The sequence below is a fragment of the Cupressus sempervirens genome, chromosome 3 (assembly GCF_028749045.1).
Source record: "Cupressus sempervirens isolate cs-2001-9-10 chromosome 3, ASM2874904v1, whole genome shotgun sequence".
Lineage (NCBI taxonomy): Eukaryota > Viridiplantae > Streptophyta > Pinopsida > Cupressales > Cupressaceae > Cupressus > Cupressus sempervirens.
In genome coordinates, this window is record NC_143120.1 from 803320552 (window position 1) to 803338262 (window position 17711).

Below are 17711 nucleotides of genomic sequence, written 5' to 3' on the forward strand. Positions count from 1 at the left end.
GTTCGGGGCACCTCTTCGAAGCCTAGGCCCCCACTCTTTTTTGATAGTAGAGCTAGGAAGAGGAAGATGTGATTGTATTGATGTATTTACTATTTAGTATTTACTTATGGTTTGAAACTTTGACAGAAACTATTTCCTATTTTGCTTCCCCCCGTCAACATTCCACATGAGATTGCAAATTTGTACCTACTATGCATTTATATGTATCTAAACTCTACTTATTTCTTTTGTGTTCTCTTTAATTAACTCATTACATGCATCTTCTTATTAAATTTTGCAAAAAAAATGAATTTTTAGTTAAAATTTAAGCGATTTTTTAGGTTCCCTAGTTTTTCTCGAATAAACTTTTAGGGGCTTGGCAAGTGATTGTTGAGTCCAAGTTTTCCAACTATGGGTAGAAGCACAAGGAACAAGACATATGAAGAATATCTAGTCAAATGGAAAGGACAAACTATAGAATATTTATCATGGCTGACAAAATGGGTTCAAACCCCAATTGACAAATGCTTGAGCAGTCAACCATTGTAGATTCAAGAGCTATAGATTTCAAAAAGTGGTTATACTAGCGAATCCGGTCTATAGTTAAGAAGTTATGACCTCCAGATGTTGGGTTACCTAAAATTATAATTTGAAATAGTTTTGAGCCGATTTTATGTAATAAAATGTGAAAAATAATATAACTTTAGGGTTGGTCGACCTCAAGGGTTAGGCATAATGTCTAAAATATTTCGGGGTGGTGGAAAACTGCCTATAAAAGAAAGGCTCATAGGGTTGCCTAGGGAAATTCAGGTAGGTTGCTCGCAGCTCTCTCTTGCAAAATATTGTCTTTGCATATTGTATTTCTGAAATCTAAAAATTCCATACTTCAGGAGATAATAAGTCCACATTTTATTCTTGCAAATTGTTGTTTCTCTATTTCAGTTATGTGTTTGTGTTATTAAGGGGAGTACCCTTTATCAAGATAGAATGCAGCATCCCACTAGTGTAGTCATCTGCACAACAACACAATTTGTAGTGTGCATTCATGTGAGAAGAGAAGAGTTGTTGTTATATATGAAATGCAATTGTTCATTGTTGAATAAGTGTTGAAGTTTGTGAAGTTACTTTTTGCATGAATATTTTTTAAGAGAGTTTCCAACATCCTCTAGCCTGTAATCGAAGGAATGGAGTGGGCAAGTAACTGAATTAATAATTATTCTTGCTATTTTTCTAGATAACACTGTGTGTGAATTTTTAGCATCAATATTTCAAATCGTACTCAATGATCCATCATCAGGATGAGAGATTGAGCACAATAAGAAGAATTTATGTTCCCGAATCCCAACCTATCATACTGATTCATCCATTTGACATTGCCCACGTTGAGAAGTGTTTCTTTCTAGTATTTTATCAATGTACTAGCATAATTGGGTTTTGGGGTGATGTGCTAGAATTGAAAGTAGATGTAGATTATGTGATTAAATTTTGGAGGAATAAGGAAGATTTTTGTTTGTGTTTTCTAAAATAGAGATTCCATTATATAAATATTCTAGTTTCAACTCTCATACTAGGAGAATGAAAATCCAAATGCAAATAATGAATAGAAATTTGTGGGGAGTAGTAAGTGGAAAAGAAAAATGACCTCCAGATGCAAGTAAATTGTTGGACCGGAGCGGTGGAGACAAAAAATTCAAGGCTATTATTGGTCTTTCTCTTTAAGACTCTAAACTAGAAATGAGACTAGAATTAGATGTGTACTCTACAAAGCTAAAACGTCTCATTACTTTGCAATAACAAGGATTTTTTAGAGCTTTGCTTTAGACGAGTTTCAGGCGAGTATTGGGCCCCTACGCTCCCATAACTTAGAACTTAGTGCGTCCTGGCAAGTCCGAAAACTTTGCTCTAAACTACATCATTTAGATTTAGATAGATAATCAACAGATATTTGGGAATACATGAACATATTGTGTGAAGCAAAACCAATTAATTCAAAGGTTTCATTAAAACATCAATTGTTTAGATTCAAAATAAAAGATGGAATCACAATGTAAAGCCACATAAGTAATTTGAAATCTCATTAGGCAACTAAAGAGATTAAGGCTCCAATAGTTAATTATGATGCTAAGGCCATCCCTTTAAACACCTTGCCTAAAAATGCAATAATGTTATTTTCACACTCAATCAAATAACTTCACAAGCTCTAGAAGATATGATTTCGGCTCTTCTAGAAAAAGAAAAGAAGACAAAGGAAGATATAGAAGATTTTCAATAGAATAAAGAACTATATTCATGGAGCAATAATAGATGGTTAAGTAGAAACAAAAGAGACAATGCATGTTTTTACTGAAGAAAAAAGGAAACAAAATAGTTTTGTAGAACTTGAGCTAGTGATCTTCTTAAAGGGAATCTTAAAAATGAATCAGATAAAGGCAATTTTGTTGGTATTGAGGATGAAGATTCACCAAATACTGAAGCAATAATTGATAATTCCTATTTTCCTCCTAGTCAAAAACTTGTACTTTAAGCCTTCACACTTCGAGGCTAGCAGCACTAGAGGATGAAGGAAATTTCATCACCTCAAGTTAGCTTCTCACTTCGAGATGGAGCTTTGTATCATAAGTGTTTCTAGCTTTTCTTTGAAGCTTTCTTATTGCCTTCTTTATTGATGCTAACAAATTTGAAGAATACATGTATTGTAGTACATTTTAAATATACGTCTTGAGTTTGGTTAAAAACTCAAGTATGGATAGTTGCCCAAAGATTTCACAAGGTTGTGATCGATAATTATCACCCGAATTGAAGCCAAGAGACAATTTGGAGAACTTTTTTTTAGAATAATTTGGTGTATGTGTTTGGAGAGTTTGGGACTGAGAGCCCAAGGCTTCAGCTCAGAGCTACACGAGGGTTACAACCAACTTGGGGAAGATCCCCATGCTTTAGGATTTGCTTCTTTAGGAGAGGATCTTTTCAAAAATATACATTCATATTATGTAACTAGCAAGTTTTGTAATGTACACTTACTTAAAAGAGAAGGGTCCCCTGGTAATTTTGCAAGAATAATGTAATAAGGGGGGAAAAGTTAATGTAAATGGTGTTATGCATTGTTAGTTATAATACAGTTGTAATTGTTATTTCATCTACTAACAGATTTTTATCCCTATTCCATTGTTCTACATTGCATAAAATGGAAACCAACAATCTATCAAAAAATTGACCAAGCATACCTCAAATTAGGCTCAAGCTGCTTTTTATAACCACAGACAAAGGTTCTAGAAACCATTTAGGTTTTCCCTCTCTTTGTAATTTATATTTTGTTGAATATTTTTACTTTGAGGTCAAAGGTTGATGGTCAAGGTTGCATAACTTCTGGAGGTTTAGTAAAAGTAAAAAAAATTGGAACGAAATGCTTATCGAGCTGTTGATTATTCATCAGCTGTTTAGTGTCTGGTAGAGCTACTTGGTTACTTGGCTGTGCTCCCTGAGTTTCATGTTAAGCTACTTGGTTGCCTACCTCAGCTGGTTGGTTGTTTTGTTAAGCTGATTACTTGTGTATTTCAACCTTTTGTGTACCAAGTCCTATTGACACATCATTGGTTGAATTTTCAAATATATTAATCTTCCATGCAATCAAACTAATTCTTCTTGGTGTGATAGTCTGTGAAACGGTTACCACTCAGTTATGTGGGTGATTCATTTGGTGCAATAGTAGGTCATTGACAGTTTCCAAAAGTAGCTTTTGGTCAATGGAAGCTAAATCAAATATGTATTCAGTATATATTCTAAACGACTCTGGAGAATTTTAGATATTGAGGTTGGCAGATTTATTTAAGCTAGACATCTTATTTTGTATTCAATAGAGAAGAGGTTTCAGAAATCCCAAAAGAGTCTCTATTCAAAGGAAGCAAGTAGTTCATCCAATGTTAGTAATAAAGAGTTTTTTAAGTGGAGAAATATTGTTCATGGCCATAAATGATGTACATGATGAAGATCAAAATGATGAATAAGGAGAAGTACATTTTGAAGAGGAGCTACTAACTGCTTCAAATGAAATCAAGAGATTTTGAAAGAAAAATCAGGACTTCAAGTTACTGTTACAAGAAGAGAATGAGGCAAAAACCAATGATATAGGAGAAGCAACATAAAGTATGGTTGATTTGAAGGCAAATCAGCTTAAGCTCAAGGAAGAAAATTGTGAAAGATTTGAAGCTGAAATTGTTTCACTTGGAAAGCTAGAAAAATTTCATGTCTTTGGACAAGGCTAGTGATCAGAAAGATCACCTGCTAATAAAGGTGGAGTTGATCTTGAAGAAGATCAAAGCTCTAAGTCTACAAGAGAAGAACAGCAGAAGATTAATGTTGATAGCACAAAGGATTCACCATCAAATCAGAAATGATTCTCTCAAGAGGTCTCCTATCTCAAGAAAAGCACATATGAATAGATTTAATAATTCTTTCTTTTATGATTATCATTTCTGTTGCAATTATTCTGGACGGAAGGCAATCAATTGTTGCAGAAATGATTTCAGACTTATGGGTAGAAATTGTTTTGCTCCTCCACTGAACTACAATATTGTTGTTATAGACATAATGACTTTGGTCACACTGCTAAAGTTTGTAAAAGCGGGATGGCAGACCTCTCTAAGCAGATAAAGATGATTGAGAAAGAGGACAAAGCAAAGGAGGTTGATCAGGTTTGGAGGAAGAAGGAAAAAGAAGCGTTACTGGAATCTTTGATTATGCAAACATCCTTTCGTGCAAAAAATGGAAAAAAACATGTTATATTAACAGTGGTTCTAGGCATATGACTGGAGACAATAGCAAGTTTATCACTCTCAAAAGCACAAATGGAGGTAAAGAAGAATTTGGTAGTGATACAGCTGCAAAAACCAAAGCTAAATGTACACTTGTTTACGATGATGGTGAGACAAAATTGAGAATGTTATACATGTAGAAGGTCTGAAACACAATCTATTAACTGTGAGTCAATTCTGTGATCAAGGACACATTATAGTTTGAGTCAATTCTGTGATCAAGGACAGAATATAGTTTTCAATTCAGATTGTTGTGAAATTAGAAAATATGGTAAATGTATTATTGATGCAAGTAGGGCTGCTAACAATCTATATAATTTTTATCATATCAAAAGTGAGAAGTTAAGAGTGATTTCAATTTATCATTAATTTGTTATTTTGGGTCAAGAAGTGTTTTCATTGTCATATTCTTCCAGCCCTGTTGTGTGGTTTGCACACCATCCCCCCATTGCAAATGGGGACCCTCTCTTTTTGCTTTAGCAAGGAGTCATTGTCTTGTGGACTGAGTTGGCAACTTTTTTCAAGTCTCCAAGATTCAGGTCAAGTTTGGGGCAATTTAGGCTTGTTGGGAAGTTATGTATGTCTGGGGTTTTGATGTCCTCTTGAGGTAATTTTTCTTAGTCTAAGTCCAAGTGCGAGGATAGAGTTTTAGTCCAAGTAAGAAAGCTTTACATGTTTGGGAAAAGGGAGAAGGATCACGAGAAAAGTGTATTTGGTGGAAATCCTTACAATTCAAGATTTCCACTAGTGAAAATCCTTAGCACTAAGGATTCCCACCAGCTATTATTTCTCCCCAAAATCTAAAGATTTCCCCTTTGGCCAAGGTGATGTGGACACATGACGGATTCTTATTGTGGTGGCAAACTTATCTATGCAATTCTAAAATGATGAAAAGAAGGAAAAATGGTAATTCTGCCGCAATCATGTTCAGTGAGAATCCTTAGCGCTAAGGATTTCCACCAGTGGAAATCCTTAAAGTTTAGGATTTCCACCCTTCTCATCTTAAAGTTTAGGATTTCCACCCTTCTCATCAACTCAAATTGATGCAAGATCATGCTAAGTCATAGAAAATCAGATTTAGTAAATCAATTACCTTAAGGATGTGAAATGGCAAGCTCTAGGAGTCTAAGTGACAAAAGTGAATTTAGTGGAAATTCTTAAAGTTTAGGATTTTTGACAGCGGAAATCCTTAGCGCTAAGGATTTCCACCACATTGATCCTCCCAAGCTTGAAATTCCACCACCCTCTAAGTCATTCAAAATCCGATTTATCGCAAGAAGGCAACATCATAAATAAGATAGAACAGTTAATCGCCAAGGAAGGTTTAAATGGGTTCAGTTTTGAGAAAATCATACTTCGTGGAAATCCTTAATGCTAAGAATTTTCTACCACATTAATCCTCTCTAACCAAAATTTCCCCCTTTTTCGCTTTGTGCCCAAATGAATAAGTGTTAGAGGTAAAGAATGTTGAGTTAGGATGAAATAGAGTGACAACAATGAAATTTGGAAGGTTTTAAGACAAAGGAGGGAAACATCATATTTGGTGGAAATCATTAACATTAATGAATTGTTTTCGTAGCACAAGGATGGAAGGAAATAAAGCACCAAGTGAATTTGGTGGAAATCTTTAAATTCTAGGATTTTCACTCATGGAAATCCTCGAAGCTGAGGATTTCCACCACATTAATCCTCCCAACTTGGAATCTCCCCCTTTCCCTTTAGTCTTATTTACCTTGTATAAAATGAAAAAACAGATTGGAGAGTTGTGAGAGAAATGAATTTTAATGCTGAGTGGGATGAATTTTGTTCATTATTGATGTGATTTTATTTCAAATTTACAAACTTGATGGTTTTCTCCTTTGTTTTGCAAGATGAATTCAAGGAGGGCTGAAATCAAATTCATTCTTGGAACATCTTAGAAAATCAGAGCATTGTCGGTGTGCATACCCTCCATCATCACGCCAACAGAAATTGGCACTAGAAGGAGCTAGAGGGCAAGGTGATGATCAAGGCCTCAAAACTTTAAGAGGATACTACAAGAAGATGGCTCGAGTCAACAGACTCGAACAAGAAGGAAAGACTCATGTTCAAGCTATCAACCCACAAATTCATGAAATCGAGAAGAAATATGGGAAAGCACAGAGCATATAGCTACATGAGGACATATTCAAGGTGAATCAAGAAAGTTCAAGTTCACAGGTTCACGACAATACAAGTGGTTCAAGTCAATTCCATGAGGAAATTTCAAAGGATGGAGAAAATTTCAAATGTAGAGAGATACTTTTGAAATTTTAGCAAATGCCTTCTACAAGCAAAGACTCCAAGCACAAGATAAGGATGATGACAGGGCAATTGTTTGTCTCCTCCAAATGGAAATTTCAATTTCAGCACAATTAATCACAAAATGCCAAGTGTCATATTTTCACATTGGTTGGAAGATGCATTTTACTTTGCTTATTGACCCATGAATTGGTGCCTTCATGTAATTGGTTGTAAATTTGGCAACCCTAATTACGGTTTCTAGGAAGAAATCTCTGTCCTTGATCTTGAATCAATCTTGGCCCTTCGTTGTAATGGAACTACTATAAAAGGCCAAGGCCATCTCATTTGTAATTCATGAGCCTCGGGAATTAGTTTAGGAGGTGAGATTAGGGAGCTAGAGTAGAGTAGGATAGCTAAGGGAGAGACTTGATGAATTTGTTGCTATAATGTTTGTCAAAGTAATTAATACTTCATTGTTGGATCTTCAAGGTGGATTACTTAATATTACTTAGTAGTATTGTATGGTTTCCTTAATCTATCACTTGGAGTAGATTTCTTTCCATGTTGAAGTAGCTTAGTTGAAGGAAGTTGTTGTGGATGTTTACTTGTTTGACTCGAACAAATCCGAGCCACTAGCCTTTTGTTTATGGCAAGGGTGCCTTGTATGGTAAGTCTATGATTGAATGCACTTAACTTCAATTAATGTTATATATTTAATTTGTGTCCATTTGATGGGACTGGAGAGGAGATATTGATTTGAAAACCATTCAAGTGTTCCTTAGAAGCTTGCACTAGGTGGGTGGAGTTACTAGCGAGATTACATCTAGTAGAGTCCAAGTCATCCATGATTCCTTGTATTCACAGTTGGAAGTAGAAATAGAAGTTATAAGTTTAAGATGGAGTTAGAGTTGAAAAGTTGGAAAATCAAACCACATTTTCATTGCACGTTGTAAAGCCAAAACTATAAGAGAAAGGGTTGATATCCATTGAATGAATAGTGTAAGTTCCTTTGTGATAACCAGCATATCACGTCATAAAACTTAGTGAAGCCCACGATTAAGAAGGAAACTTGAAGTCATTTCATGATCTTACTTTACAAGCTATCATGAGAGATGACCTTATATTTAAGAGAGGATTGAGTGTTTGGTGTTTCTCCTTGAAACATTAAGTATTTGATTCTGCATGTTGTAGTGGAACAAAACTCACATCAATAAGCCCCACTTCAGTTATTCAGGTTGGTATCCGTCATTGATGTCAGAGGGGAAGAAGTATTATTTCAAAGCTTCTTTGTTTCAGTTTGGTTTCAGAAGAAGTTTCCATTAATAAGAAAGGAGGAGATTCTTAAATATTTTCCATTTATATCAAAGTTTGATGACCAAGATCGTATAAATTTTGGAGGATTACTCAAAGTAATAGAGAGTTGGAATGAAATGCTTACCAAGCTGCTCATTATTTGTCAAATCTTCATCAACTGTATGGTTCCATTCTTGAGATGGTTGTCTTCTTGACCTAGGTTGTAATCTGCTTAAGCTAGCTACTTGTCTTTTAATACCTTCTATGTGACATGTCGTATTGACATGTTGAATTTTCAAATATATCAATCTTCTATGGAATCAAATTGATCTTTTTTGATGTGATAGTTTGAGGCACAACTACCAATCATTTATGTGGGTGATAAATTTGGTGCAACAGTAAGTCATTTACGCATCAAATACATATTCACTTTATATTTTCAATGACTCTAGATGGTATCAGATATTAAGGTTGGCATATTTATTTGAAATAAATCATTTTATTCTTTATCCTATTCTTGGAACAATGGCTTCAAATGCTCATGTGTGTATGGGGCACCTCTGTAATTCTTTTTTTTTTAAATTCAAGCATGATGTGTCAGTTTTTGAAAATACTTGAGTGTAGCAGTGCCTTTCTTTTATGGTGGAGTTGTCTTTTAAAAACGAAAACAAAGAGAATCAATGTGACTAGGCAACAGTAATTGTTTGGAATTGAATTAATTAAAAATTACTCCAGCTGTTTTTAATAGTGTCGCAGGTGATAGAGCCATTTTAAAACAAGACATCCATGGTCTTTGTATAGTGTGTGAATCTGATTCCAACTCATATGACACTCGGCTAGAGATACAAATGAAGCTTTTAAAACGCCAAGACAGACATCAGTCATTATGTTTTTGGAAGGAAAGGGTCGATGCCTAAATTTCAAGAGCAGTGTTTTAAATGCATATATAATTGTTTCTGGCAATGGCTCGGCGGTGGGGAAGTAGTCTTGAGCTGTGTTTTGGGTAAAAAATGTTAAGAAAGTCAACGAGGTCATTGAAGTGGGGATGTGAACAACCCAATGTATTTGTGATGTCTCATTCTTGGGATAGGGTTTAATAATAATAAATAATAATAAAATATAAAGATAAATAAATAAGTAATATAATCATAATATTTTAATACTTTGACACTGAAAGTAGTAAAATACTTGATTTCTCCCACTTCGTAATAATACCTATCATATAAAATTGATACATATCTGGTTAATATTGCTATTATATCATATTAAAGTCATTTAATACAAATTCCAGAATTAATTAATTAATTATTATCTAATACGAAATAATATCCTCTCTAATATATTCCATTAATGTACTATTATTTGTAATTTCAATCTCCTAAACAACAACAAAGGAGAATATTATGACAATTAAATTATGAGGAAACCATTGGCTTGTTATGTCACGGAATATATGCAAATAAAGACAAAACCCACTGGTTGAGAAGAGTTGCGATTGAGAGGAAGAAAATATGTTTTGGCAGTATATATGGGTGTTCCCTTCCTCTCCATTCAGGGACACATCAGAATTGTTTTGGGCATACACAGTCCAGAATATATTAATTTAATATTATTAAGTAATAATATTGAATAAATTATTATATATAAATAAACATTAATATATATAATAACAATAATACCATATTATAATATTTTATATATATTGTTACCTAATAAAATTTGAAATAAACCGTCGATCCCAAAGGTCATGTCCTCCAAATTAATTCATATAGTGGAGACGGGGGATTTAAGAGAAGGGCAGCAAGGACAAGACCAAACATTACTGGGATCCAAAATCGGTTCTTTAAATTATACAGTCAACAAGCAATATGAACAGGCAATTAGAAGTTGAAATGAAATAAGGACAGGGAACTGCATGAGAGATGAACACAAGTATATCTTTGTAAGCAAGGAAAGGATCCAGGAGGGGATGACAACTGGGACAAACAATCACTATATGGAGATTCTTATGTAAGTCAGTCAACAATACAACAGAGGATGTACTACAATCTTTTGGAGGCACCGATAAATACATAGGGATCATGACTAGCGATTGGTTGAGGCATACTAATATACGTATCTAGAGTACCAATTGGCACGACTTGTAATCAACATGGACAGAAAATCCATTCTCTTACTCAGCAGGCTTATCAAGACTATCACTATCGGCATCAAGAATAAATCAAATTAAATATTATTCACTGAGTGATAGAAAGGAACGATCGTGGACAGGAAACAAAGGGGCGACTGTAAGGGTCAACATAGCATTTCATTAAAAGGATTAATATGCTCAAATCAAGATATGCTATTTGTTATAATAATACAAGTCTATCAATTCTACCCAAAAGACACAAATATGAACAAATGAGATTATGTTAACGCTCGCGGCTCTATTAATGATTAAGAATCACAGCTATCAATAGAGATCTCGCATATGGAAATTATATAAGGCAAGACCTAAACCAATTAATTTGCATCATTGCTTATCTATTCATTTTACATCATTATTGTGTTATTCAAAGTGAGCAATTGTTGATGACAGAAAGGATTGCATATATCTAAAGAAAGGAATTAGAAAGAGTACCATTTTTAAAAGTTTATAACAAGACAAGTTGAACAGCACTTAAGGGCACTAGCAGATCAGAAATTATAAGTACACTTACATTGATCAAAAAGACATTACAATGTTTACTCCAGATCCAATATTGTGGTTCATAGAGAGAAGCCTCTTGAATTCAAGGAAATCATCCCAACTATCTAAAGATTGGATAGGGGACATTACATGGTTTCAAGAGTTTAAAAGTTTGGAATACTGATTCACCCTCTCACTATTTTTGTATGCTCTTCAAATTTGAGCTAATGGAACTAATAAGGTGCCTTTCTCACTTTAATAACCATTAAGGTCACTTTTTAACTTTATTAAATTAATTAAATAGTTCCCATCATAATACTTTTATGACAGATAATATTAAATATTTAAATTAATTAATTCCCTTTATCCCAATTATAGCCTATGAGAATTGAATGGGCTGATAAATACTCCAGAAGCAACTACATGGAAGGGGGCATTACATTACAAGCCCATTTTTTAATCAAATGTTGACATTGGTAAGAATATTAAATCAAATGGTCACTGAAATGGTGTTACAAGACAAAGAAAAACCAAAAAAATCACCAAGCAAGCAAACGACACACATTACAGTAATTTGACATTAAATTCTAGAATTTGGAAGATTACATTTTATGATTGCTCTCCACATTACTTATTACTCTCTATTATTTTTTCTGGGCATGTTTTCACAAGTTTACTCTGCAAGTACCCTTTGAGTTAGTCTATTATTTTTGTTGGGAGTGTTTTTATCACATTTTTTAGGTGCAAAAACACGAGCAAAAATGTTGACCCAAGAGGGGGATTACCTTGAGGTGTAGTAGTATTGTGGTTGCACTGTTAATGATGCAACCAAGGTTTAATTCCCCACTTGGCCCAAAACAGTGTGAATGCTGATTGGACCCACCTAGGTTCTCGTGCTTTTGGAGATAAGGACAATGTTAATGCTGATGGATTGGTGCACATGAAAGGAGACGGAGATTACGTTGTTCATGTTGAACGATGTTCAAGCCAATGGACATGGACACAGGTATAGAAATGGAGATAACTAATGGTCTGTTCAGCTCTCAGACCATCATTGGGCTAGCTGTGCTCGCAGACGTTGTGCTGGACCCACATTGGCAGTGTGTTGGTTGTGTCCCTTAGGCTTCGAGTCACTGTTGAGCTTCCAAGCTCCCAGGTCTTGGGTGTTGGATATAGGGATGGGGTCCCTCAGACTCATGGCCTCACTGATTTGTAGCTCGAATCAAAAGCAAAATATTACTGATCGAAAAAAACACTTGACCCAGGTAAAATACTGGTTAAAACATGTTTTTCGCATGTTGTTTTTCCTTAAAAAACCTTGCATTCTCTACTTCAAGATGTCAATTTTTAGTTTGATACATGTCGTAATGTAATTTTGCAAAACAAATGTGTTTTTAAGAGATTTTGATTTTTAGTACATTCTAAGTTACCCAGTTCTTCTTGAGTTTTTGTCAAGATTTTTGAGTTTTTGCCAAATGAAAATTTTGGGCTTGCCAGGTACTCTTTAAGTCTCTACAAACTATGATTGCAACCAATTGAGGTTTACAACAAGGAAGACTTTTGCAATTCATACATACACACATTAACACTGCAAACATTTACTCTTGTCATCTCTGTCTGACAATAAATTCTCAATCAGTGAGTACAAATATCAGTTGGACGTATACACTTAAGTCCATTGATTGGTATACAAATGCTCATATGAATATACAAGAAGAAACAACTATAATCAAGAGATAAAGGGGGGAAACAGACCTTGAGAAGTCAGAAAATACATGTGATTTCAATATCTGTTTTATATTCTTAAACTTCTCTCTCAGCTCGGTTATCTTTGGGTTATCCCTGTAGGCTTCAAAATGGCTACACAACTGATTGACTGCCTGAGAAAAAGTCATTCAATAGATTTCAATAACCATAATATGTGAATAAAAATTAAGAAAAAGAGTCAATATTTTTAAAGAAACCTCAAGTTGTCCAGCAGCCTCCTTATATTGACGCTTGGTTGCCATTTCTTGGAGTTGTTCAACAGCTGAAACTGAAGCATTATAAAAGGTCAAAGACAATGTAAGATTTGATGAGAGTTACTCTGTAAGATTTGAAAGTCCTTAACCACAAGAGTGTGACCAATTCTACTAGTTACAATTTTCTGCCTTTAGGAAAGATATTTGAACCATTTTATAACTAAGCAATAAGATTTCCACAATCCATTATAGTGGTTTTTTTAGTTTCTGGATTTGATTGTGTAAAGAATTTTTCCATCAATCTTTCCTACATGATCCATCATCTATAACAGTCATTATCATTCAACTGATTTACAGGTAAAATTTGGCTATTGAGTATTATATTAAAATACATTTAAGTTTGTATCGTAATTGATTTGTCTTCAGTTTAATGGGTTTTATGCTAACCATATTAGTTCATCTTTTCAAAATTTCAAACAGCAAAACTATGATACACATATTTATTGTAGTTTGGCCTACAAAAAATATACAAATATACACGACAGTGTATCACTTCATTCGACACAGTGCAACCAACATCCCAAGACAAACAATTGATAACAATCCTAGTAAGCCATCATTTGTGCCACAAATCATTGGTTTCTTTGCATTTACAATAAATGTACAAGTTTTAGAACTGTCTAAATTTTAAACTATCCAAACTTCAATCTCATGATTATGCAGATTGTATAATCCAAACCCTAAATAAATTCTCTCAAACTCTAGGTTAGGGGTATCGTGGCCAACCAGCACTGTCATTCATACAGTTAAGAAGAGGAAGAGATATGTCGTATAGTTAAAAAATGGTAAAGAAAAGATGCACTTTGGAAAAGTCAATGTTTCCCATAAATCTTACAGGACTAAAGCAGGATCTATCAGGAGGCTAAAGGCAATGGAGGCAGGAGGATTTTTATCATCTCAAGCTAGCTTCTCACTCAGCGATGATGTTGCATAAGAAGCAATCTATTTGTGTCCCTAAAAAGCCAGGACTTGGCAGATTCGAGGGGGTTTGGTAGCATGGTTGTCCCTTCAAGGAGTGCACGGTTGTCCCTTCAAGGAGCGCGGGGGCAGTGGGGCAGGATTTGAATATGATTTGTCAAGCACTTTTGAAGGTGTTAGACACACTTGGAGAAGATATGGACTTTTGGACCAAAGCCATCTCATGTGCATGCATATCGGTGATGATTGTTTCCACATCACTTGAGGAGGAGTTAGACACAATCGGAGAAGATGTGGACTTTCAAAGGAAAGGCGTTTCAAGTGCAACGCTAGAGATGACATTAGACACACTCGGCGGAGATGTAAAATTTCAGAGGAAATGTGAAGGGGAGATGGGAACACTCATGTTGTGCAGACAGCTTTAGGTTGTGGTCAAGAGATCCACTGATGTAGACAGTTTGGTGTTTTTTGAGCGAGCATGGTTAGGAGATCCACTATTGCGGTCAGCTAAGTGTTTCTTGAGTGAGTGAGTAGAATTGGTGAAGGCGCTTCATCCAAGTCTCCAGAGAGTTGGGTTGAAAACCCCTACAACTTCCACTCTTGTTCGGATGAATGTGATCATTAATATGTTAATTTTAGGTTAGATTAAATAAAATAATAAACTAATTACTTACTGGAAAATATTCCTGTAATGGATTTTTGGGTAGTTACGTATTGCGAAGCAATGCTTTATAAGCATTTGCATTTGACATTGTAAGGAACCCCGGTTGAATCCAATGCAAATCTGATTGAATCAATATAAAAATATTTTTGTTGTTGTCTCACCTAACATTCAAGGCCAATGTAACTACCATTATAGCAAAGAAGCTCGCAGTATATGTCTATCCCCGTGATTGGGGGGATGACCAAAGAGGAGTACATCTACACCATTGAGGAGCTGATATGTGTCTCCAAAAAGAAGTAAAACCATAGTGACGACGGAGGAATGCTAAGGCAGAAGTTGTGAGAGAAAACGTCTCACAAGCCTACCCATGTTGATGTGTGAAGTAGCTGCATCTACATGGTGTTTAGATATGTCAGTCTACTGGATGTGCTAAAATAGAGAAATGATCAACCTCAAAAAGAAAACTACTTCTGTTTGACAAATACATGTCCTTTATACCAGATCCCTATCATCCAATGTTCCCTATTTCCAATTCATGTGGATAAATATGGAAAGTCTCCTAGTTGTCCCTCATCAGTTTCCCTTTTCCCATTCTTTACAGTCGTTGCACAAACTCAATGGACCATTTTTATAGTATCCGCCATGTTTCCATTCTATTTTTTTGTAAATGCCTAGTTGATCTCAAGTATAGAAAGGGGAAGCCTAATCATTCCCTAAACATTCAAGTGATAGCTAGGCAGTTTGCCCACAGTAAATATGGTCAGCCTAACTGTTAACCATTCTGGTTTAGCATAAAGAGGGGTTTTTGGTTGGAAATTTATCACCATTAGCATAAAGAAAGGTTTTATTTGGAGGATTTTCAACATACTACCGAAAAGGCTAAGTCAAACTAGTCAGAAAAGAGGCTAGCACTTATACTACTCATATTGAAGCTCGAGAATAGAATTCAGTTTTAAATTTTGACAATTGTAGACTTGTTTTCTGATTTCAGATTTCATTTGAATATTCAGTGTTCATGTGCTCCCTATGTCATTTCATAAGTTTCACTTTTCAAATGTTTAAATGCTAAATGTTCATGCTCTTAGGCTGCCAGCTCTATGGACTTAACAATATTGAAATTAATTTTTTAATTTAAAATACTAGTTAAACTTTCAAAAAGTTTATATAACATCTTTATATCTAGCTTCCCTATTTCCAAAATCTGGTGGAAAAAAATCACCATACCAGAAACCCATCCTGCTGCCTTTGCACAATTTTTCAAGCATATTGTGAGGTACCCTGTGCTTTGACTTAAATCTTGTGTTGAAAGCTTACATGGCAATGTACATCAAATTAATTTTAAACATTACTTAATAACATATTGCAGAGACAACACTTGAATCAACACAAATTTCCTCACTAACCTAGCATTGCAAGGCGATGAAGAGCCGTGATAGTTGTAGTTATGTGCTTCTTTGCAAAGTCAAGCTTCTTTATGTCTCGACATATTTCCTGGACCATGGCTTCACTCTGTTCTGCCTTCATTTTGATTTCTCTTATCTTAAGCATTAGTTCCTGCATATTCAGGATTATTGTAGTTCTTGTTTATTCATATGACCGCTCCACATGCATATGATAACAAGGTTAATCAGAATATTCAAACATTTAATCACTTTGGGGTATAGCAATCAGTGATCATTCCAAATCACTACCATTTGACACAACAATTTCAATTCCAAACTGTCACAAAGGAAAAAATGCTCCTGTCTATTCTAAGCATTACATCAAACCTTGATAGCTTGAGTTGCAAGTGCAAGGTCATGTTTGGCTTGAGTTCCTGAATTACTCTGCAAGAAAAGGAAAATACCACAAGTTATACATTTGGATTGTATGAAACTAAAACAAAAAATCTAGAATGAGATGTGACGGTAAATTTAAGGCAATTGATGTGGAACATTATAATTACATGACAGAAAAAACGGAGTTCTATGGTGACTGTAAAAGAAATATGGAAAAGCTGAAAATAATAATCTTTTAATTTTAATGCAAAGTCACCATAAGATACATGTTAATTCTCAATAAAATTAACAAATTTGAAGTTTAAGATGAATGAGTTTGGTTTTCTCCTAGTTGACAAAATTTTGTCGTCACTCAATGATGTTTCACTAATATATATATATATATATATATATATATATAGAATGAAAAAAATACTAAATTCAAACCAAGAAATGACGTGCTGGAGAAAACGTCGAGGGTTTTATGGAGGGCACAACTTTCATAGAGAGTCAATTCAAAACGATTTCCAGTATGGATGTGATACTCTTCCAACATAGTGCCCACTTGGATGAGCATGGGTGTCTCTGCAAAGGACAAGAATTGATTCAAAGCAACAAAACACAAAAGCGAGCGAATGAAAAGGGTTTTGAGATAAATGAGGTTATTCCAAAATCATCAATAATAATAATGGGGGTTTCAAGGGACTGGAGGACAAGGTCAAGAAACCCAAGAATCATCTCATCCCAAATAAAGCTCTTAAGGAGAAATTGCCCATAATTGATAACAAATTGATCTCACTTTGAATAGAGTTTAAAGAATGGGAGAATACAATCAATATCTATAAAGAAAGGGTGTTCTTCATGTAATGTGGAGGCGGCTGGCTTGCATTTCTTGAATAAGGAAATGGTGCGATGAGAATCAGGGTAAGCACTATGCCCTCAAAACACATCCCAACAATTTTATTTTTTGGTCCTCTCTAGAAAAGCAAGAGAGAAAAAATGAGTTATATATATTGGTAATTTTATTAAGGGGGAATAGGGTTTCACATTAAGGACCGGATATCGAGCTTCAACCCTAAAGAAGCAACGTCAAAAGAAGTTCCAATCTGGATGCGTTTATATAATCTTCCAACATGAATATTGGAATGAGGAAACCTAAAGCTAATAGGTAATAAGCGAGGGAAGTTCCTGAAAGTGGATGAGGTAAAACAAAAGAAGGATTTTAGTATGTACACAAGGATTTTGTACATGAAAACCACATCTACCCTACCTCATGCAATAGAGATTTGGTCTGGTGAGGGGATCTGGTGGTAGCAAATGGTGGTAAAAAATTGT

The 17711-nt window shown here is 34.8% G+C and overlaps 1 protein-coding gene across 6 annotated transcripts in view; it reads right to left on the reverse strand.

Annotated features, from left to right (window-relative positions):
- The window catches only part of HIT1 (Membrane trafficking VPS53 family protein), a 262895-nt gene that overhangs the window by 126020 nt on the left and 119164 nt on the right, over positions 1-17711 (reverse strand). For all 6 annotated transcript variants that reach the window (XM_089821981.1, XM_089821985.1, XM_089821986.1 and 3 more), the window contains exons 5-8: positions 16389-16445; positions 16023-16173; positions 12981-13051; positions 12772-12896 (exon numbers count right to left, since the gene is read on the reverse strand). In XM_089821981.1, the coding sequence (XP_089678107.1) occupies positions 12772-12896; positions 12981-13051; positions 16023-16173; positions 16389-16445 (404 nt within the window). The remainder of the gene's footprint in view (positions 1-12771; positions 12897-12980; positions 13052-16022; positions 16174-16388; positions 16446-17711) is intronic.